At 38.7% G+C, this 24266-nt stretch overlaps 1 protein-coding gene across 1 annotated transcript in view; it reads left to right on the top strand.

Annotated features, from left to right (window-relative positions):
• Positions 1-22960, top strand: part of COL4A4 (collagen type IV alpha 4 chain) — a 69928-nt gene extending 46968 nt beyond the window's left edge. The window contains exons 29-48 of the mRNA XM_013128543.3: positions 559-720; positions 1367-1537; positions 3207-3350; positions 4007-4114; positions 4287-4465; positions 5645-5708; positions 6504-6578; positions 7040-7147; positions 7466-7573; positions 11373-11444; positions 12222-12350; positions 13673-13780; positions 14662-14817; positions 15482-15580; positions 15868-15876; positions 16759-16890; positions 18471-18587; positions 19305-19493; positions 21316-21602; positions 22220-22960. Of these exons, the coding sequence (XP_012983997.1) occupies positions 559-720; positions 1367-1537; positions 3207-3350; positions 4007-4114; positions 4287-4465; positions 5645-5708; positions 6504-6578; positions 7040-7147; positions 7466-7573; positions 11373-11444; positions 12222-12350; positions 13673-13780; positions 14662-14817; positions 15482-15580; positions 15868-15876; positions 16759-16890; positions 18471-18587; positions 19305-19493; positions 21316-21602; positions 22220-22483 (2681 nt within the window). The 3' untranslated portion in view covers positions 22484-22960. The remainder of the gene's footprint in view (positions 1-558; positions 721-1366; positions 1538-3206; positions 3351-4006; positions 4115-4286; positions 4466-5644; positions 5709-6503; positions 6579-7039; positions 7148-7465; positions 7574-11372; positions 11445-12221; positions 12351-13672; positions 13781-14661; positions 14818-15481; positions 15581-15867; positions 15877-16758; positions 16891-18470; positions 18588-19304; positions 19494-21315; positions 21603-22219) is intronic.
• The last annotated feature ends 1306 nt before the right edge of the window (positions 22961-24266 follow it).

Raw genomic sequence — 24266 nt, 5'->3', positions numbered from 1 at the left:
TTAAATCTGAAAAGACTGGCAAAAGGTGGGAGAACACTCAGGGAGAGAGAGGTTAATTTCTTTGCCTGGACTTATTCAATGTAATCCTCAATATCTTGTGCACTACACTGGTCTTGCTAGATGTCTCCACGGTGCCACTTCCGGCTTCATAGCAGATATTGTTGATTCTTTTTATAGGTCTTCCTTTTCCCCAGCTCTAAGCAGACACACACCCTCTTCTGTGCAGCAAACACCTATAGAACTGACCCCAGCGCTGTGTAGCTCATACAGGCTAGTGAGCTCCTTCCATTAGGCACCTACACATCAGAAACTTGTTTATTGATCCATAAAGTCATCCTCACCTATGGATGAGAGTTGAATTTTTATTTAGCTTAAAGAAAGAAGCTCTTCAAAGTGGCCAATTCTAAATTGCAGAAGAGCATCACTTTTCACAAACTGTGCAAAAATAGAGGATAAGTAAGATTACAATAACTGAACATGTAAGTTTAAAAAGAACAATTAGGAATTCTGATGAATAGTAGTGGAAGTAAAATATTTTGCAATCGTTTTTGTTTCCAGGACAGCCTGGTATCCCAGGATTTCCAGGTGCCAAAGGTTTTAGAGGACCAGAAGGTGATATAGGAGCACCAGGCTGTCCAGGCTTCCCTGGTCCACCATGTGACAAGGGCTTACCAGGGCCACCAGGACTCGTAGGTGTCATGGGCCTGCCAGGACCTCAAGGTACACAACATCCATAAGGTTGCCTCACTGCTCTAAGCTCTGCACATCTTTTCTAGCAGATTTAATCACATGATTTTTGTGGCTGGCATGACAAATATGTCCACGGGGGCTGCTCATTAGTGGGAGTGTACATTAATGTTTTACACATTTGCTCAAACTCAGGGAATGTGCAGTGTGCATATCAGACATTTCCCAACTTTACTTCCCTTTCTGCACTGTTCCTTAACTGGCCAAATCACAGTGTGTTCATTGTTAAGTAACAAATGGAAGTTATCACTTTTCTGTTGTCCTAAGTAACTTAACTGAGCTCCTGTCATTACTGTAATACTTTTACCTTCCTTATTCTTAAATTAAAAAGTTATTTAGGGAGAGCTAGGGGACATATATACCAAAAGTATATACAAATTAGTAAGGATTTTTCACAGGAAGCTTCTACTCACGTCTCTCATTAAAGAAATACAAGAAAAACATTTCAGGTTAAAAATCTGGGCAGACCCAGTACTCCAGTAGTAAAGTTTCCAAGTTATTTTGCTGTGTTTGTTGATATTCAAATTTATATCAAAAGCTATCACTTTACACTTTTTAGATACAGTTGGCGAACCCTTGTTTTACATTTACATACATTGATTTAATCTCTTTTTCTTAGGCTTACCAGGCTTTAAAGGTCAGAGGGGAGACAGGGGCCTAGCTGGGCCACCTGGAATCAAAGGTCTCAAAGGCTCTCCTGGCTCACAAGGTCCCCCAGGTCCTCCAGGCTCTCAAGGACTTCCAGGACTTCCAGGCAATAAAGGACCACCTGGTTTCCCAGGAAAAGCAGGTATGTGAAGCATCCTCCAAAGCATTTTGTCTATAACTTCTGTTGTAGAGGGAACTATTTCTACCCCTGTTAAAGCTAGGAAATATTTTGCGCCCTCCTCTCTTTCCAGCTTTGAGAATAAGACCCTGCAGCAGGGTAGAGGCAATAACAATAGCATCCTCTGTTCTTTCTCTTACAATAAAAACAAAGGAAATAGTTTGATGCATCTTGGTGCATCCTGGTGCTTTAGTTGTTTTACAGCCGGTCACAAGTGGTGTTCCCTCAGGGCCCAGTTCTGTTTAATGTCTTTATCAATGACAAGGGAATCAAGTGCACCCTATGCTTGCAGATGACTTGGCGAAGAAGACTGTTGATCTGCTTGAGGGTAGGAAGGCTCTACAGAGGGATCTGGACAGGCTGAATTGATGGAACGGGTCTAATTGTAGGAGGTTCAAGAAGGCTCAGTGCTGGGTCCTGCACTTGGGTCACAAAACCCCATGCAACTCTACTGGCTTGGGGAAGAGTGACTGGAAAGCTACCTGGTGAAAAAGGACCTGAGGGTGTTGGTTGACTGCTGGCTGAACATGAGCCAGCTTGTGCCCAGGTGGCCAAGAAGGCTAATGGCATCCTGGCCAATATCAGAAATAGTGTGACCAGCAGGACTAGGGAAGTGATTATCCCCCTGTACTCAGCACTGGTAAGGCTACACCGCAAATACCATGTTCAGTTCTGGGCCCCTCACTACAAGAAAGATAGTGAGCTGCTAGAGCATGTCTAAAGAAGGGCAATGAAGCTGGTGAAGGGTCGAGAGCAGAAGTTTTAGAAGGAGTAGCTGAGGGAACTGGGGTTGCTTAGTTTGGAGAAAAGGAGGCTCAGAAGAGGCCTTTTATTGCTCTCTATAACTACCTGAAAGGAGGCTATAGCAAGGTGGGTGTTGATCTTTTCTCCCAAGCACCAAGCTATAGGACAAGAGGAAACAGCCTCAAGTTGTGCCAGGGGAGATTAGATTGGACATTAGGAAAAATTTCTTCACTGAAAGGATTGTCAAGCATTGAACTGGGGTGCTCAGGGAAGTGGTGTAGTCACCATCCCTGGAGGTATTTAAAATACATGTAGATGTGGCACTGGTTTAGTGATGGAGTTGGCAGTGCTAGGTTAATGGCTGGACTCAATGATCTTAAAGGTCATTTCCAACATAAATGACTATGATTCTATGAGTAAGTGGAGAAATAGCTCCACATTATGTGTAATACTTCTAAAAATGTGAACTTGGTCCCAAATCATCACTGGCTAACATGCAAGATTTCTGAGTAACTATAGCAAAATCCTGGTTTCGTCTGTCATCTGGACATAGAAGTCATGATTACCTGTAGCCATATGCAAAGATGGTGTCTTAGACTATGCACTGTACTTAAGATGTTGGGAATAACTGCTTTAGTAGTAAATGTAGCCTAAACCTCTAAGGGGGAGGTAGCAGGGAGGGAGAAGATGCTCGGTTCAAGGCAACCTGGATTTCAAGACAAGTTTGATCTTGGAATGAAGCCAAGCTCCAACTATTGGTTCTCTAGCTTTGCTGATTTCCTAAGGAGCCCTTCTAAACTCCCTGCCTTTTGCTTTATACTCTTCCTTAGAATATGACAGGAACAGCATAGCATGCTGAATATGTAAATAAAGCATTTAATATTACCAGGAAGCAAAGGGATTAAAGGACCTCAAGGATTTCCAGGACTCCCAGGAACACAAGGCCCAATGGGGATCTCTGGTGTTAAAGGAGAAGAAGGAGAAATGGGTCCACCTGGGCCTAGCGGAGAATGTGGAGATATGGGAATAAAAGGTTTGTAAAAATCCACTTCATTCTGTAGTTATGTTACTGCTATGTTTGGTTTTGTTCCTACTGTGTTAGGAATGTATTTACTTTTTCTTCTTGCTGTAAAGATATATTCACTTCTATTTTCGGAGATACTAAATATTAAATCCTGTTAATCTCACAAATGCATAATGAAATATAACAAAAGAAAAATAACTTTCACTGAGATCAATAGGTGCATTTAACACTAAATTAAACAGAATTGATCACCTATTCAAATAAAACTTGAGATTTGTCCTGCCCACATCTGAAAGTTTAGATTTTCTTCTAGTTTTCTATCATATTGTCTGTGTTCTTTAACGTCTCTAAATATTAATGTAGGAAAGAGAATGACCATCTCCAAGGTGCAATCACAGACAGTACATTGTGAAATGGACAATACAGTTCCCATCTTTCATGTTCCAGACAAGCAGGGAATAATTCTGATTTAACATCACATGGGTTACTACTGAATCAACTACAAAGCAAGAGAAGGGTAATAAATTCTGTTAGTAGTGAGCCTGCTGAACAACTGAGAACCTCATTAGTATTTGAAGGCTTTCTCTGTTAGGGAGGTTGTTACTAAAATTAATTTTCAGGACATGTCACTCATGAAGATTTACTTCCATATGTTTGGCTCAAAGGTGAAAGAGGGCCTCCAGGAGACAGTGGCTGTATTAACATCCATCTTGAGAAAGGACAAAAGGGGGAACCAGGGTTTCCTGGTGAGAATGGATTTAGAGGTGAAAGAGGTAAGTTCATAAAATAAAGCCCAGCCTTATATTGTTTGTAGATACTTAAACTAGCAGTCTAGTTTCTTTGGACATTTACTAAGGCAATACACATAGTGTAAAAGCATAGCCGTATGTGTCAAATAATGGCTTGACTGTATTGGTCATTATCTTGTTCTGAAATTAACTTCAGGTGAAAAAGGCAATACCGGTTTCAGAGGCACCCCAGGACTTCCAGGGAAGAATGGTGTCCCAGGACTGCCTGGTGACCATGGTGACACTGGATTGATGGGGTTTCCAGGATCACAGGGTTTCCCTGGACCAAAGGGCTTTAAAGGAATTATGGGTTTTCAAGGACAACCAGGTGACCAGGTAAACATAGTAGTAGTAGTGAAATGTCCTGGACTTTTCAGCTATATCCTGCCTCCAAGAAATATGATTAAGGGTTCTATTGTATTTACCCATTACATGTACTTACCCATTAGAGGCTCCACCTGAGAAGAGACTGTCAATATAATAGGAAAGGTACATTCCCTAATGTAAGAATTCAATGCCTTGATTCCATTTTAATCAGTCAACAAAAGGCCTCTCCTCTCTTTCCTTGCTTCATGCTGTGATTTTGTTATATTGCCACTTAGTGGAAGTTCAGGCTACACTGCACAAGTTTTGGGAAGAAGAGGGAGGAAACAATGGATGCACAATCAAGTCGTTAACATCCTTCCCACAAATAGGTTAATAAATCACAATCATAACACACCAGCAGCACAAGTGTGAAATGAATATACAGCTGCTTCTTCATATCTTGCTACATGCAGCAGCAAAGACGACAGACAAGGAAAAACAAGCCTTCTGTGCCCACACGAACAATTCGTACCAAACAGAATCCAGGAAAGCAGTATTGTTCAAGAATAAGTATACAAAACCATATATATATCACACATGGATGTAAAGTAAAATTTGTCATGGGCTTCTGTGCTAGGTAGACAGGCAGTGAGATTATATGAAACATAAAATCTGAAACATAGAAGTTGCTTTTCTGATAAAGGGCCATTGCTTGGCTTGGATTGTCTTTTATTTTTCTTCGAAGAGATAATCTTTGTTTTGCTGATTATAGGTCATTATTCAAAAGGAAAAACAGATAAATCTTTACATTTTGACTGTTGCATCACAATATATTTCTGGTTAATGTTTATAGTAAATTTGGGAAACATACAACAATATTTGGTACATTTTTATGATACCTTTTAAATCAAATTACTCAAGCCATCTGTGGGGAATTTGAGCTGTTCAAGCCAAGAGAGTTACCATAAACTATAAAAGCACAAATTCCAAATGATTACCAAGTCTAATCTACAGTTTCTTGGAAGGCTTAATGGTCAGTGTTAGATATAAATAAAGACAGCATGATGCTTTTCTGTTGAGCTTAAGATATATTTTTCTATTCATATTAATTGCTGATCTGTTTACCTGTGTAAGAGAAACAAATGTGCTTATAGATCATTCCTGCTACACATATGTCAAACTTTTTTATTTTGTGTTTAAAAAAAACAGGGTGACCATGGCTTACCAGGAATCCCTGGCAATACAGGACTGACTGGCCCAAAAGGATCCAAAGGTAATTTATATTGACATGCTCTGGAAAAGAGCAATATTATTAGGATGCATATGCTCTGACAGACAATGGCGAGGACTCACTAGAAAAGAGAAAACAGGAAAGAAGGGAAAAAATTAAAACATACAGGTCATTAGAAATGTCTGACTTAACTGAGACAAAAAAAAAGTAAAGAACAATATTCAATACAAGGAAAAGTTGTGTGAAATATATTGAAAACAAATATTCTGGAAAATTTATCCTTAAAGCAAAAGCAGGAAATAACCAGTAAAGGTGGGGATTGCTATGGCAGGAGATTTCTAGCAACACTTGAACTTGGTATTTCCTCGTAACTGTTCACAACAGTGTGCTGCCTCTAAGTCCCTGGCTAGTTCCTGAAAGGTCTTTACTGGATAAATAGACTCACAATGTATTGATTTTGCACATCCTCACAAACGTATGTAAGGAGTTCTCTGTTTATTAAAGTGTTCTAGGAAATTTATGCAGTATCTTTCTTTTTCAGTGTATGCTGTCGGTATTGGGAAAGTTCCCATAATTTTTGGGTTTCATTTTTTCATTGTGGAAAATTTTCATTAATGCTGCCCTGAGCCATACTAAACAGAAACTGAGTTAGTACTTCAAGACAAGCTGAGCTGGCAGATAATTTCATGTGCCAAAGTGTTTTTCATCCTGTATTCTCTTAGTCCCTTGTACAGCTGTGAATATCTGTAAATTATCTGATATTGCAAAATTGTCCAGCTTTGATTTTGTGGATGAAAAGAGTATTTGTACTAAATAAAACTCATTGTACCTCTACAGGCAAGAGAGGTGACCCCACTCCTCTGCTTGGTACACATGGTCCAAAAGGGCCTACTGGAGATCCAGGATTACCAGGTACCTCTGTCTGATTGAAGAAAAATTTTGATTTAAGAACCTATTTTCCCTAAATTCTGTTAGCAGGAAAGGAGCTCTGCTTCCTGTGCACACTGAGGGGTATTTTCTGTAGTTATAAACCCAGGGATTGGAGAGACATCACAGTGTGCAATATGGCTAGCATGAAAATGGGAGGTATAGCCTACTGATGTGTAGTCCAGCACCGATGAACATACCAGTACTTACCAGAATAAAACCTGGCTTAACTATATCCTACCAGTCATTTCTGCTCTTTCAGTTATCACCAGAGAGACCAGAAAAGATCATTGGTAATAAGTGGATGCAAGTATCTGAAGTATTTGAATAAAACTCTTTTTCTAGACAAGAAACTTACTAAACTTTAATATTTTTAAGCTTACAATGACATGAACAATGGGCAATTTAAAAAAAATAAATGCCAGATATTTCTTTTGTTCTTTAAGGACTCCGTGGATTCCCAGGAGAGAAGGGTTCACCAGGTATCCAAGGCCAACCGGGAAGACCAGGATCCAAGGGTGACCCTGGACACCCAGGAATACCTGGACTTCCAGGTAATGACAAAGTTTAAAAAATAGTGCCATCTCAAGAGAGATATGGAACAGGAAAATGCAGCTGAGGAGGCATCTCTGTGGAGAAGGCTAAAGAAATCAGAGATCATACCAAAGTGTATTGGAACCTATTTCAGTACCTATAGATAGCAGCAATAGTCTGCTCAGAGCCTCAGAGAGTAAGATCTGTCAGTTCTTCATACATTCCCACACACTTTCAGGTACCTCTGATTAACAGAGTGTACTGCGTAGTACATAAAAAAATAAAAATCTGCAGTTTAATAGATTTGCATATTCACAGGTTTGGGGTTTTTTTCTCAGGAGGTACAGGTCCTCAAGGATTGCCAGGAGAGCCTGGAGAAAAAGGGAAACATGGAATTTTGGGACCTCCAGGACTGCAAGGATTAGCTGGATCCCAAGGCAGAAAAGGTAAACAGTATGCAGTGCAGTACTACTGGTAATATAACAGCATCAGGCATAAATATCCTTTTACCAGTGAGAATAGAAAAGGGCTGTGAGCATCATTTTGATTCTCTGTTCTTTTAAACTACAAGAAGAATTAAGCCAGTTCCCATCACCTTTTAAAAGTAACATAAATGCTATCTCAGAAACTTGGACTACAGTCTAAAATAGGTATAGAAGAAGGTAGAAACAGGTTGTGGCTCAGCTGATATGATAGCAGAAGTTGAGGAAAGAAAAAAGAGTTTGCAGTAATTCAGATATGTCACTTCAATTATGCTGTGTTCTACTTTCTCACCATGGAGTGCCACTGTTACTCTACCAGCAGACTGCTTTGGACAGTTTTTACACATTTGTTTTAACAAATTACAACTTGGGTTGTTTTTTTGTTGTTTGCTTTGTTGTGGTGAGTTGGTTTTTTTGTTTTCTCCATCCCAGACAAAACCAGGACATCTCCAAAACCTGATTTTTTTGGTGGATTTAACAGAGAAATATTTCCTCCAAGTCCTAATTTACACTTCTCACAGTGATTGTTATGATTAGATTGAACAGCATGTCATCTGTACAGTTGAGAACATTATTAACTTTTACTCTACTCAGAATGATACATTAAAAATATAAGTTACACTAATACTTAATTAAGAAGGTAATCAACTACATAATTTGTATTCTCTCTCTGTAATAGTGTGCTTTATAACAAGTTCCTGGACAGGAAGAACAATTTTAGTGACCCCATATATAGAAATCAAAGTAAAGTAAAACTTGGAGCTATGATAAACAGTTAGAGAACAATAGAGTAACTTTTTCAAATTCAGCCTACTGAAAAGTTTAAATGGAAACAATTTATGATTGCTTGCAGTCATTAAGTGGTGCTGATTTAAACTGCCATGACAGATTCTTTGCAAGTGCATAATCTCCAAGAGAAAACTCTTCCTTGTTGCAAACAATATTTTCTGTAACAAAAGCAGAGATCTGCAGTGACAAGGGATGTCTAAATTGAGAGGGGTGAAAAAAAAAAAAACCCACATTCTTCCACAGAAAACTTCTTTTTAACAGTTTAAAAAGAGTTTTTAACTCTTTCCTTCTTGTTATAATGGTAAGGCACTTTTGCTCTATATTGTGCAGAAGTTCTCAAAGAAACATAACAAATTAATACATGTGCTTCAGAGGGAAAAGTTCAGTTCCAAATGGCAGTTTACTAGAGACCAAGTTGTCTACTGAGCCTTAGTATCCTATATATTGCCATACTGTCAGCTTAATTGAAAAGAAGGTTAACACCTTTGAAATTATACCCAGTAATGAAAACTGAATGAAATTCATATTCCAGTTCAATTGGTGAATATAGATCTTACTGCTATTTTCAATTGAAAATCGTTGCTAGCATTAGAAGTGAAATGGTTAATTGGCTGTTCATTGCTAAGTACATGGCCTTGTTAGTCTAATTGCTTCTCACATTAAATGGCATGTGCCTTGAAGAACTAGATTTAAAAAAAGAGATAAAATTAGTTAAACAGCATCTACCAAAGCATGATCACATTTTCTTTATTATATAGTTTTACTAGTTAAAGGCTTAGTCTGGCAAGCCTTACTGTGTGAGTAATCCTTGATGAAGCAAGTAATATTAAGAACACCAGAAATGCTTGTGTGAGTAGAAGCTGAATTGGGCTGTAAAATACAGTAATGGTGGTTCATATATAGGTCAGCCAATTCAGCTGTACTTAGAAATATTGGACTACAGCAAACCAAAAACCTAGAGTTACAAGTGCTGATATTATAGTGGATTGTTGGCAAATGTGTCAGAAAGCAAGTAAACCAAACCATCAATCTTGCCTGAATGAGCTGAAGATCAAAAAAGTTTTAAAAGATCACCTGGGTGCCAAAAATAGTTAGGAGTTCATAATAATTTTAAAATACCACTGTTAAATTCTCAAATTGGCATGCAACTCTTACATAAATTCGAAAACAGGAACATGCCCAAAGCACAAAGAGCTACAGAAAGCAGGATTGAAACTCAGAATGTCCTGAAAAGTTAAAGAGCAGTTGCCTAAGGGCATAGAAGATATTACAGGTTGTGTTACTAGTGGTTTTGGGAGTTCTGAGGTGATGGTTGGACTTGATGATCTTAAAGGTCCTTTCCAACCTAGTTGTTTCTATGGTTATATATATATATATGTATATATTTATCCCATATTGTAAAGGGGATTACACAAAGGGTATATTATCAATGTTCTGCAAGTTTTCAAACAATCTTCTGGATTTAAATTTTATTCAAGACCAGTGTTTGCTATAGGCTGGATTTTTCCCCCTTCTTTCCTTTCATTCCTTTGTTAAAATTTACCTAAAAGAACACAACAGTTTCCAAGAACAAAGCCATGGGGTTATTTTTAGTGTATCTGTTAGGAAAAATTAAAGGGCAGTAAAGTTTTCTTTCTCAGATGACCCATTTTTGAACTAGGGACCTTTAAATTTGGCAGGTGAAGCAGCTGAAGAAAGGCATTTGTGTTGCTGTTCCTACAGCAATTTGTTGCTGTCAAATTTGACCAGCTTATAGACTTTGAAAAAATATATCCATTCATATGTGCTCAAGCAGAGCAGTAAATTCTCCCATGATTCATGCTTTGCACATACAGCAGCATGCTGCAGGACATGCTAGAATCAAGCACAGGAACTGAAACAGAGAACCAACATCATCTATGCCAGGAAGTAGCTAGCCAGGGAAAAGGAGACAGAAAGATAATTCACACTTGTGGAAAAAAAATCACCACTGCATCTGGACTGGGAATCCTACATGGCAGGGAGAGGAACTGGTGGGGAAGGAAATTTGGCAAAAATAAGCAGGAGAAGTGGAGAAGGATTAAGCACTAACAGTATTGTTCGACTTCTTCATGATCAGTAGCACTCTGATCTGTCCTCCTGGGGAGCAAGAAGCATCCCAAGTCTATTCCTCTGTCTGAAACCTCTTTGAAATCTGTTACCAAATGATGCATCAGTTTTGCCAGATCTGTTCCTACCTCCAGGTGGTAGGCTGCCATCTGCATTTTATAACTGTACATCTTCACACTTAATACTTCATTTATGCAATTTAGGAAACTGTGAAGTGCTAATGACATGGAAATATTTTTACCCTTCCCTGCAAACAACAACCTCAGGTTAGCTCAACATTGTAGAAAATAAATCAAAAAATGCCATCTATGTTTTTACTTCTTGTGTTTTAGCAATTTTCAGAGAAGTGCAGATTACAAAGCAGGGGAAAAAAGCCAGGTGAAAATTTATCTTCTTTCTAGTGTGACTAGATTAAATTGCCCTTACATTTGGAAGAGAAGCTGTAAAGAAGTTTCAGCTTTAGAGTTATTTTAGGTAGTGTCTGCATCCCAGTCACCAGCTAATTTCAGACTAGTTAATCACATGTAGCAGTAGTAGTCTAGCCACAGACACAGTGTGCACTATAGAGTAAAATAGCTCACGCTGAGCTGCCTACTGCTAGCTGCAGTATAGCAATGCCTACACAATTAAAAGGTACATTTTCCAGTTGCTTTGGTTTGACACTGTCTTATGATTGCTATTTTCAGGGTTTTTTCACATTTTCCTTTCCAAAAAGACTGCACTCAGGTGCAATGTGATCTCCTCTTCAGTTACCAATAATAACTACAAAATACCTTGTCTTGAGCAATAATGTGGTGCCAGGAAAAAAAAAATAAAATAGCATCATCTTTAATTGTGACTTTAAAGAGTTATTGTGGCACCCAGTCATACCTGTAATACCTCCCAGGTCTTCCTGGACTGCCCGGACTGGATGGCTTGGATGGACTAAAAGGTCAAAAAGGTTCTGCAGGAGCTCCAGGTAAAGAAGGGAAATAGCTATGTGGAACAGAAAATCTTCTCATGAATGACTGAATGTGTAAGGAATGATGCACGTTATTTTGATACTTGTCTTGCCCAGAAGATATCATTAAGGCTTAGACTAAACTTTCAGTCAAAATCTGAAGTGTGCTTAAGGACACACCTGCAGTTATTTATGGGGAAAATTTTAAATCTTCCATTGCCCATATAGTTCTGTTGGAAACTTTCAAGGCTGTTTATAAAATGAAAATGTTCAGTGCAGATGATTCCAATGAGAGCCAAGTCACCAGGACTTGTAATATGTAAAAGATAAAACTAACAAATTAAAAGGAGACTTATGAAATCTCAGCCCCATTAAAGTCCATGGGAGTTGTGTCACAAACTTAAGAGGAACCTGCACTTCACTCTTGTTGATCTATTTACAACTTCAAAAGGTGCTTTTAAAGCAGCATTAAAAAACAGTGTTCACCACATAGCTAGAGATTGCAAAATTGTACTGATAGGAATCCAGTCGGTTTACATTTCAAGTTACAAACAATAATGACACCATGTAAAATAATCCCTGAAGAAGAGAATTAAAGTGAAGAGATTCCTTTCTTTGAAAGAGATGAATTAGGGCCAGATTCAATAAAACTATATCCAACTTTCAAGAGAGAACCAGAAAAATAGCACTAGGCAACCCCTACAAGGAAGAGCATCTGCAGCTGGTGTTTTTATTCTCCACATCTGTATTTGTACTCACTGTAAGCTTTATGTACATAATTGTTTTCCTATAAAGGTCAAAGTGAAACAGGGCCCCCAGGATACTCAGGGGAACTTGGACCGAAAGGACAGAGAGGTGAACCTGGATGGCCTGGTATTTCTATTCCAGGCCCTCCTGGAGAAAGAGGATTCCCAGGATTCCCAGGTAAGAAAGGGTTTTCTTCTTAGTGGTGCCCTGCAGAGTTGAAATGAAGCTCATATAGGCTAGTTATGGTTAGTATGAACATATACTAACATATGGTTAGTATGAACATTAATACATACGCAGGAGATTCCCTCCCTGAAAACATTTCTGTTGTAATAACATGTGGGTGTTTCCAGAGTAGATACAGAGACCCCAGTATTTGTTGTTTATGTTACAGAAGAGGAAAGAATGAGAATAGAAAATGATGACTTGGACAGACTCAGGGAACTGCTAGGTGGGGTTGCCTCTTGGGAAGACATTCCTGAAGAAAGAGAGTGCAAGAGATCTGGTAGACACAGAAATATAGTGTATCTATCAACTGTTCTGATGCAAATTCAAAATAGAACTGTATCACAAGATTGCTGTGGTTATTTAAGAGCCCAGGTGATATAGAAATTGCATAGAAGTAGCAAAAATCAAGTGTTTGAAGAAAGGTCACTAGGAAAGTTAAGAGATTAGAGCATATGTCGTATGGAGAGAGCCTGAGGGACTGGGAATTGCTTAGCTTCCAGAAGGCAGCTCAGGGGAGATATTATCAACGTGTTTAAGTACCTGATGGGAAAGACATGGAGACTGATTCTTCATCGTGCTTTCCAGTGACAGGACAAGAAGGAATGCGCTCAATCTAACATAGATGTAATGCTGTTTAAATATAGGGAAAAGTTTTATTTTCCCTGTAAGGGTAATTGAATACCAACAAGTTATGAAGTGTCTGTCCTTAGACATACTCAAAGCCCAGCAGGACAGACTCCTAGGCAACCTGCTCTAGATGACCCTGCTTTGAGGAGACTGACTAGAATGACTCCAGAGGCTCATTCAAGTCTCAGCAATGCTGTGATTAGCTTCTATGACATTGGCTTTACCAAACCTTGCCCCACAGTGTTACATAACACATAGAAGAAAAACAGTGGTGAGGTGAATGATGAAGGTGAAGATGAAGACACTCATATTTCTCAATTCAGTTAGTAAATCATGAACTGGGAAAGTCAACAGAGTGGTGCTGTTGAAGAAAAGAGATGTGTTAACATCTCTGAGTTGTACTAACACTGCTTGATATAGGATGGGCAAGGCCTCCTACAGTACATGGTGTTCAGCTTTGACAAATTAGGGAGAACTCACTAGAGAGTAAATGGAAGTATGAGATTTGTTTTTTTCTTTTTTCTTTTTTGTAGAAAAGGCATCTTCATTAGCCTAATCACTGGCATATTTGGTGTACAAGTGAAAGCATACATTACCTCTGTGACATATCGGCTTTCTCCTAGTTACTAACTTACTTCCCTTAGGTAGAAGAGGACCTGTTGGACCCACTGGACCTATGGGAAGATCACCTGATAGTGCTTCTCCTGGTCTTCCAGGTGATCAGGGACCACCTGGTTTAGATGGCACCAGAGGTATTAAAACAAAAATACCAAATTCAATAATGTAAAAAAACACAGAGGCTACTGGAAGTCACTGGGTTGCTGTCTGTGGAACAACATATAAAAGTGCATAGGGAACAAAGAAACCAATCAATACTTCCATGAATACACAGAGAGGTGAACACTGGATAGATCACCAGAGAAAGGATAAAACACAGATCTTCAGATTCCATTTTCTGGCCTGTAAAGTAATTCTGTACAAGTCCTGTTGCTACAACATATCACAGTTTCCACCAAAGCAAACAGGAATAAGATGACTGGTTCCTCATCCTAGGCAAGAAGGATAAAACACATCATCCAGAGTGTGCCTTTGTTGGTAAACCCAGAAAAAGCTTTCCAATTTAAATCCATCCCTGGGATAGTTAAGGCTGGACGTTCTTTCATGAGCATTTATGTAGACCACACTTCTGTTACAAGTAGGGGTTGTCAATTCCTATACATTCTGGTCCTCAGATGGAGCCCTTTCAAGCTGTTTGGATCCCTTACATTAAGCATTATCTGAACCCTTCCTTACCCAGTACAAAGACTTCCTATTGGGAAACAGGGAAGGGTGATTAGAAGGGTAACAAACCCTGTAATAAATATAGAGAAACGGTGTGTCAATATATGTAACTAACTTGCTGCCTTTGCTTGCACAGACTCTAAGTAATTTGGGGAGCTATGCCTATTATTGTCTTCCTTACAATGCCTTAGACAAAGGCTGATGGTAGTATTGCCAAAAAACATGCAAGGGCTTTCCTAAATCCCAGAGGGAAGGGAAAAAAAAAACAACAAACCACCAAACAATGGAATATGTCTCTTTTTAGAAGTTTGTGCTTTGTTCATATATTAAGAATAAAGCTCTTTTACCATAGGTCATCCTGGGAATCCTGGTCCTCCTGGAGAGACTATCTTTGTGCGAGGAGATCCAGGTGATATCGGTCATCGAGGGGCATCAGGTATTCCTGGGCAGCGAGGGCGAAAGGGAGCCAGAGGTCTTCCAGGGAACCAAGGAAGAGAAGGCCTAAAAGGTATGATCGCAGATATTTTTAACTAACATGTGCATATATGCCCAGCCCTATGCAACTGAGCTTCATACACAGGGGACTGCCATTGTAGACTGAGCCAGACATTAGAGGTAGGCTGGACATTCATTGCTCTGCCCTGTTACCTACAAATAAGACAAGGAAGACCCATGTAAAGTCAGATTCACATGCAGTGCCTCAACAGCTTGTTGGAAGAATCCCTGACAAACCTGAGGATGAGGCAGGAAAACTTTTGAGTCTGACAGATAAAGCAAACCTTGACCTCTCTGCAGAGGTATTGAGAAACTATGGATGATGCAGATGTGTTTAGACTAACAGAGTCTCACATCTACCCATATTAATAGCTTTGGGCTTTCAACTCATTCTTTTAGTTTGAAAACAGGGATCTAGATACTCTGCTTCTTCCACATGCTGTAGAGAAGTCCTATCTATACCAAACCCTTCCAATAGCTAAAAAACTAGAAGTCATAGAGCCATTTAATTCAGTTAAAGACTACAAAGTAAAGAGGGAAACGTGCATTTCTTTCTGGGAGAGAACAGAGTTGAGCTGTCCCAACTGATTTTTGTTACTCAAGCAGCCAGACTTTCTCAATGTGTTCACCCTCTTGGGATGCAGCCACAGGTAACTGCACAACTGTTTCCTTTCCAGGTCCTATGGGAAGCCATGGCCCACAAGGTCCACCTGGTGCTACAGGACAACCAGGAGATGAAGGTCTTCAAGGAAAACCTGGTCCCAGAGGTCCCACAGGTATTTATGAACTCGTTGCTCATTTTCACTCAGTTGTAACCATTCTCTTTCTATTCATGCATAATCTTACTGGTGTTCACTTGCATACGATAACACAATCTCAGAAAAAACTCCAACTTACTTGATTTCTCATGTGAGTTGCATAAAAATTTCTGAATTATGTTTCTAATGTCACACCATGTAAGGGATTTCAGTTCTCATTCCATTCTTTAATTTACATGTCTGAAACTTGTTTCTGCCTGCACCACGATGGCCACAATCTGCTTTCCATTTTTCCAATCCTTCAGGTTTCACAGGTAAGTTCATGGCTATTGATTATGTTTTTCATATGGGCTTCCTTCTGTATAGATACATTCTACTCTTATTAGAGGGTATTCTTGGCTTGGCTACTAGAAATAGAAGGTACTGTGAGAAAAACATAGTTCTAATAGATTTTTTCACATAAATAGCTAGCACTTAAAAGCAGATCAATGTCATGATAGTGCTACATTGAGAACTCTCAGCTGTGATGTCAGTTAGACTAGTAAAACACACTTGTTTCCAGTTATCTTTTTGGTGCTTGGTTGTCACACAAGATGCTTTCTAAGCAGAAATTTAGCAAACACTTTAACCATAACACTGGTTTGCTACAAACACTGAACCCCTAATCTGACTAAATTGATCCGATTCTGCTTATGTTCCAAAATGCAAATAGCCAATAGCTCCCAGTAACTTTCAATACATAAAATGTGGTCTTTATTTTTTATTATTATAATTATTTCAAATGGATATTGTGAGTTAGCTACTTTGGCCTGTTTATTGATGGTTTTGCAGTCACATAATAGGCAAAGTACCATAAAACACTGTGCTAAAGTGTTTGTACAGAACTTAGGTATAGACTTTAGGCTTTAACTCAAATCAGTTTGTAGCACATTAAGGCAGAAACCGTACACCAAATATTTGAAACATATCAGCTAGCATGTACTTGCTAACATGTACTTGCTAACATATACTTTCCATGCTGTTAAATGCTGTGCTAAAAGAGGAAAATTAAAAGCAGTGGGACTTAATAATTTAAGATTTTTAAATACTTGAAGCATACACTCAAATAGCAAAATCAGCTAACAGTTATGTGGGTTTTCATGTGGGAGCTATTAACTAGTCTTCTGTCTAATTCACTTTTCTGTCACACATTCAAGGTGACCCTGGTGAACCAGGAAAAACAGATGATTCGTGCCCTACAATCCCAGGGCCTCCTGGGGAAGCAGGGCAAAGAGGAGATGATGGCTCTATGGGATTACCAGGGCCAATAGGACATCCTGGACCTCAAGGTAAGCTTTCGTTTTGAAAGCTTGGATGTTTGTGTTAGACATTTAGACAACAAATTGAAAAAGATCAGAAATGTCAGTGTTGCTTCTCTACTTTTTACCCTCTCTCTTCCCCTTAAATGCTTATAAGCATGTAGTGGGCTCATTAACGCTGAGGATGATGGATCAATATAGCTGAACCAGGCTGCTTGAGCCTGTCTGCACTGCATTCCCTTTTCCTAGGCCAGGAAGAGCAACAGTGTCAGGCACTGTTAAGAAAGAGTTCAGTTTCAGTGAAATATCTAGTTTTACATATCTTAATTGATTTGCCAACTATAAGGTATTTCTGGGGTTGAATTGTTGGTTTTCTTTTATATAGGTATATAATTTATGTAACTTAATTTTATATATATATACATATATATATATATATAATAAAACAGTTTCTATAAAACCAGGTGATACAATGATGGATACTTGCACTGGATTTATGAAACAAACAGCTACTAATGTTTTTTGTTTCATTAAGATAGCAATATTCAAATTTTCTCCTGTCTTAGAAATCAAACTGGAGATTTTACTTGCAAAAGCAATGTGTATTACCAGAACTTCAGTGTACGTGAGCTTTACTGAAATACCTATGCAACCAACACTGAGAAGCTGTTAAATTGTTTTGACTGGTTTAGATTTTCTTAATTAATCTAGTAAATAAAAAGTAATGTGGGGAAAGTTTGAATACCGTGAGACAACCTTGAATTACTCAGTCTGCAGTTTAAATTGCAAACATTGCAAAGAATGAAACACTCTGTTCATGAGAAACGACTGTGGTGAAAACTGTGTCTTACCAAAAGAGGAAAACCACTCCTGAGTGCAGTAATACCTGACAAGTGTAACTGTTCAATTCAGATTGTCTAAAGTAGCCCGTGAACAGGATCATCACTATCTGTACCCTGCTTATGACGCTCATCTTTTACTATTGTGGCCACACTTTCTAATCTGCCAATGCATAAAAATGCATGTATATATGGGAAATATAAAAAGGTAAGGCCACCAGAAGCCTAAAAGTCTTTATCGTTCCCAACTGGATCTAATCCAAGCCTGCAGTCCCTCCCTATTCTGCAAGTACTGTAATATATGCATTACTTCACAGGAAGTTCAGTACATGTTTAAAGTCTTTGCTAAACTGTGTCCTAAAAGATGAAGGCCTACCACAGGATGAGTTATAACTCATTACACGGTACAGATACCGATGCCATACTGTACTGTGTATCTTCTGCAAAAGGTTTGTCATGATAATGTTTGTTAGTGTTTTGATGCCAGCTGTAAATCACACAAGCTCTGTAGAGAGGGCATAAAACCTTATCAGCAATTACTGTTACTAAAGTCATGCCTCTGAGCTACTCCTCAGCTTTCACCACAAGGTGAAAATATTGTAAAGAGAATTCCCAGCACAAAGCAGTTCTGCACCACTTTATCCTGACGCATCATGTCTTGGTGGTGTCAGTTCTGCTGGCTGGCCCTTTTCATGCTCTGTATGTTTGGACAATATATAACCTTTAAATGCAGCTACATTAATGGAAATTGTGTATTTTGTATCTACGTAGGACAAAAAGGTGAAGAAGGGTCATGTGGCCTGCCAGGTCAAGATGGCTTACCTGGGGTACCTGGACCACCAGGTGACCAAGGACATATAGGACAGCAAGGATATGCTGGGCCACGAGGTAAGAATGGAATATGACTTCTGGGGGAGAGATGTGTGAGATGATGTGAAGACTAAGTTTCCTCTCTCTTCCCCCAGTTCATACGTAAATATATCCACCACTAGCCTGAGATATCATGATCCTTCTTTCCTGCTCTCAGTTCAAGCATTGATAGTGACATCTGTGAATGATTTCATAACACATATAAAGACTTATTGGAAGAGAATTTATCTCAACATACATTATTAACCAGAATGGCAACCACACATGCTTACACACCATATATCAGTAGGTATGCATTTGAGTCATGGCTAATGGTCAAACTGTCTGTGAGTAATTAAAATTGTATTTTAACTGTGGCTGCTGTTTAATAAATGAATGTTTTAATACGTATGTGAAGAAAGGGCATTGACTACTACTGCAGGGATTTAAATTCAGTCCAAACAAATCATCCTAGTAAGTCTGGGAAATCATTACCAACCTCAGTTCATCTCTTAGCACAGGATGGAAGCACAATAGAAAAGGTTACTGTCAAGCCGCCAGTGGCAATCTTGGTCATGTCTCTTCCATAAGGAGGATAACACCAGCCTACAGGTGTCTTTATTGCCCATGACAACCTGTGAAGTTGTATTATCTTCTGTCAGGAACCCCTTGCTGAATACTTAAATACAGCAAAAATTCACACCAGCTATGTGTTCATACAAGTAAATTTCTTCTACCCTTTCTTCTATGTGTAAGGTCCACCTGGCCAGACTGGTATCCCAGGACCACCAGGCCCCCATATTAGATCTGCAAGTGGATTCTTGCTTGTCCTTCACAGTCAGTCAGACAAAGAACCACTCTGTCCACAAGGGATGCCAAAATTATGGACTGGCTATAGTCTGCTGTACCTGGAAGGACAAGAGAAAGCTCATAATCAAGATCTTGGTAGGTATTGTAGTACATAATTGCTCTCTGGTTAAGATCGAATATGGAGTGATCTACACAGTGAAGGGCAAGTCAAATGGAGTACACTATAGAATCATCGATTACTTATTTTCTACAGAGTTAAAACTAATTTACACTGATTATAATGAACTTGGTTATGCTGCTCACATTTAAATGGGTTTCTGCTGTTATGCAGTTGAATAAAAAAATTATAATATTTCTATCTTTAAGTAATTTTGATTAAAATTACTGAGAGATGAGTAGTTTATTTCATTTGTCCTGCCTAGTCATTTTGGGTTGTCTTTAAAGTCAATGGAGAGATTTTCCTAGATCAGGAATCACATTTGGCCACTCTGAAATAATACCCTGAAGGATCTGCTCCTTTAGAGACAGCTTGAGGAAAAGAGCTGGTTAAGTTAGGTGGTTACAACAGAATAGTATAAACAAGCTTTACAAATACAATTATAAAGCATGTGTACAGCAGAACTGTGTGCTTTTAAAAGTCAAAAGCTAATGTTTTTTGTAAAAGAGCCAAATTTCTCCCAAAGACAGCTTCTTTCGATGACTTGGGTCATCTCTGTGTCTTCTACAATTCTGACCAAAACTAGCTGTCTAAGTAAGCTGCTTGACTGGCAGCCTGAGAAACGGATTGGCATCAACTTTCACAAAAGAAACACCCTACATTCTTGTTGCCTTGCTATACAGGAGGCAGAGATTTCTCCTAGGAGGAAAGGCCAAGGACCTAATAAACTGGACAAGAAAAAAAGTGTTTAAAGGAGCAATAAAAAGAGATATTTTTAGCACAGCCAAGTTGTTTTGAAATGTTTTAACCGCTGTGTGTTTGGCATTCCCCATGAGAGCCAGCTGGTAACAGAACAGTTTATAACAGCATTCTGTTACCAGCTGGCTCTCCTGCCACTGAAAATAAGATTCAAAGAAAATAAGGTCCTTGTTTCCTGTCACCTATATGTTCTTTTGCAGGCATTTTCCTTACCTAGGCTGCTCCAGATCCTTTATTAGCACTGGAACAGAATATTATCAGTGATAAACAAAACTGGCTTCTGTATAGAAATGTCACAGGGCATTAAGCTTTAGGGGCATTACAGAAATCATATATCACACATAAAGTTCAAGGCAGAATATATGTGCAATGCTTATTATTGTTAACTAAATAGGTCATTGTGAAGCTGTTCTAAATTCAGTTTCGGAAGAACTTCACCTCTGAAGTACACACCAGTCACTTCTTAATTCCCACTGTTTTCTGCCTGATGAGCATTTTGCAGGATTGGCTCTGCAAAATCCCTCAATCCTTTTATTGAACTTTGAGAGCCTCTGAAACCTTTCTGGAAGGCAGTAGAACAGCTGCCAAGATTTCTGCTTAGTGCACCAGTACCAATAGCTTCTCATTCTGTACAAACTTTTTCTATTTATCAGCACTGGCATTTGGTTTCTCACTGCTCCTAAGTCTGTAAACAGCCAATCTCCTCTTAAACCAGCCACCACCTCATGCCTCGTTTACTTTTCAGCATTGGCACAGCTAAGAAATTTGCTATCCTCACAGTTTCCCATGCTGACATACTGCATCATGTTTAAATACTACGTTGTGACAAATATGATTGGTCAAAGGAAGATACTTAATGGTAGCAAAAGTTTGTTTTCACTGTTACTGGCCATTTTGGTAAAGGTCTGGGGAATTTTAAGATCTGTGAATTACGTAACTGCAGTTAAGGTACAGAGTTTTGCAGCAATGTTGGCCAGGATACTATTCTCAACTTACCTAGAAAGAAGGGGAATAATTTTCATTATTTGTTTTTTTTTTCAGGTCTGGCAGGATCTTGTCTTCCTGTGTTTAATACCATGCCATTTGCTTACTGTAATATCAACCAAGTTTGTTACTATGCCAGTCGAAACGACAAGTCTTACTGGTTGTCGAGTGCTGCTCCTTTACCAATGACACCACTCTCTGAAGAAGAAATACAGCCATATATAAGCAGATGTGCTGTATGTGAGGCCCCAGCCCAAGCAGTAGCAGTTCACAGCCAAGATCAGTCAATTCCTCCCTGCCCGGTGAACTGGAGGAGTCTTTGGATAGGATATTCCTTTTTGATGGTAAGAGCTTGGGCACATGATCACATGTATAAGTATCTTTCATACAACTTTTGTGTTCTAAAGATTCAAAGATTTTCAGGTATGAAAAGTAAACTATCCAATGTCTACATTAAACATTAAAAAGGAAAATTCATAAAAAGAAACAAGATGAGGGTTAGTTCCAAATTGCAGAACCTGGCTATAGATATATACACTAAAGTCACAGCTTTAAACTACACATTTCTTAACATCAGAAAGATTTTGCTTGCTTGTCTTTAATAAATAACAGGATTTTCATGTGCTAAGACACTTTTCAGAATTAGAGGTCCAGGTTTTTTAATGCCATTGTCTGGTCACATTTCCAATAGTTTAGGTAGCACATCATTTAGAACCAACTGGGATTACTTTTCTTTAGTTTGATAAATACCAGAAAATATAAATGAGCTGGCTCTAGACTTAAGAGATTCACTCATTACAGAACAAATTAAGACTTTTTTTCCAGCAAAGGAAGCTTACTCCAAGTTAAGATCACCGAAAACAGTGCAGTTAAAGCAAACAAAGTCAGAAAAAAAGACAGATTAACATAATTTACCTATTTTTCATGCACAGTTATCAAATTCTTCTATTGTTCTTCCCAGCACACTGGATCTGGTGATCAGGGTGGTGGACAGTCCCTTATGTCACCTGGAAGCTGCCTAGAGGACTTCAGATCAGCACCGTTCATTGAATGTCAGGGTCAGCGGGGAACATGCCAATTTTTTGCTAACGAATACAGTTTCTGGTTAACAACTGTGGTACCCGAATTGCAGTTTGCATCAGCTCCCCTATCAGGAACTCTTAAAGAAGGACAAGAACAGCGGAAAAAAATCAGTAGATGCCAAGTATGCCTGAAGCATGGCTAACAAGCAAAACAAACCCAATTAAAATTAATTGAAAAGAAATAGTAGCACAGTAATAAAATAGGTGAACTTATCTGTGTGATGAATAGAAGAAGTGTTAGGTCAGTTGTCTGAACTTGAAGCTACTATGTTTTTTTCCATTTTTTGCTTCTTTTTTTGTTCGGTAATACGCCACCAAAAAAAGAACCATCACCTATAAGATACTTACAGAAACATAGCTCTGGAGATGCTTTTCATTTTATAAAGCATTGATTATGAAAATGTTTATAAGCCAAAGCACTAATCATCATTTGGAAAAAATTAAAACACATTTATGCCTCCTACATTCAGCTATAAACCCAGAACTGCTAAATGTGTACTTCAATCATGGTGAAACTACTGAAAACACAGATAAATGGAGAATTCATTATGTGCAGAAGGGCCACAAATGCTCCTTTTACTACTTAAATGAGCTGCATTTTAATAGAATGGAATAAAACATTTCCCAGCAGTTTCCAGTTTGTGTTCACTAAGAGAGGTGCCCCAGCAAAAGGATTTTCAAGGAAACTAAGATCCACATCCAAGGGCCCTAATTCAAAGCAAACTCCCTCTGAAGCCATCACAACCACAACAGGCTGATCAGCCAATTTAAAGTTGGATACACAAACTCAAAGAGCTGGAAAAACAGACATTCCAGTCTTAGGCACAGGAAAATAAAACAGTCAGAGGTAAGTCTATTCAGATGGTGCTACTTCCTTCTGACAGGTTGAAGACAAGATGGAATAAGGAGTAAGACAAGTAAAACAAGTAAGATAGATTTCTGAATTGGATTTGTGTTCACTTGAACAAGTACACAACTTAAAGACAGCTGAGAGAGTCAGTAACACAAAGACCCAATAATTTAAATAAGACATTTCATGGCCTTTTAGCATCTTGCTCTTTTATTTAAAAATATCATGCAAACCAGTCATGTTTTTCTATTATTTTGATGCAGAATTTTTGCACCTATGCCAGTTCCATTTTACTTGGTTCTGTAAGTACATAGTGCATAGGTGATATATTTTTAAGCCACCAGTGACAGATTAAATATTGAATAGGTGCGTAAATTCCCATTTTATGCTTAGCTCACTCTGTAAGGCATTTGTCAGAAATACTGTACTAATTCAAAATGAAATTACAGATAAATTGCTTAATATAACCAGACCAAAATATAAAGCGGCATATGCTTTCATTCTGCAATTGTTTGTCCACTGACTACAAGCAGAAAAACAATTGGTAAAGTATTCATAGGGAAACTAATTATTAATTTAGGTGTGAAAAGGAATAGTTGAAACTATTCATGAATAAAAACATTCCTAAAGGCAACGGTGTTATGCTAGTGCTTATAGTCCAAATTACCCTTACTATTGTGTTCAAGAGCTTTGGCTCTTGCATAGGCCCAGTAAAGAAGTGAATTTTATCTTAACCAGCAGGCAGGATATTAATAGCAACACAGAAAATTATGGTGGTGCATTTGGAGGTCATTTGAATTAGAGCCATTTGAGGTGAACTGCTCTGGAATTAAATTCAGAACCTGTGATTTGCAATGTGGAGACTTGTTCATCCCCTCACCCTAGGCAGCCGAGGCGTCTATGTGGCTAGGAAGCAGAGAAGATGCCTGGCTGACTCATGGCAAATCCTCAGGGCAGGGGTCAGAATCTTCTCTCTCCTTCATATCCCTCCACCTCAGGACTTCTGGAAGATAACTAGTGGAGAAAAAATACTGCATAGCCTGGGTCCTGGCCTGCTGCTAAGAAATGTGGCAATT

This window comes from Melopsittacus undulatus, chromosome 6 (genome assembly GCF_012275295.1).
Source record: "Melopsittacus undulatus isolate bMelUnd1 chromosome 6, bMelUnd1.mat.Z, whole genome shotgun sequence".
NCBI classification, from domain to species: domain Eukaryota; kingdom Metazoa; phylum Chordata; class Aves; order Psittaciformes; family Psittaculidae; genus Melopsittacus; species Melopsittacus undulatus.
This window is presented reverse-complemented; position numbering and strand designations above follow the sequence as displayed.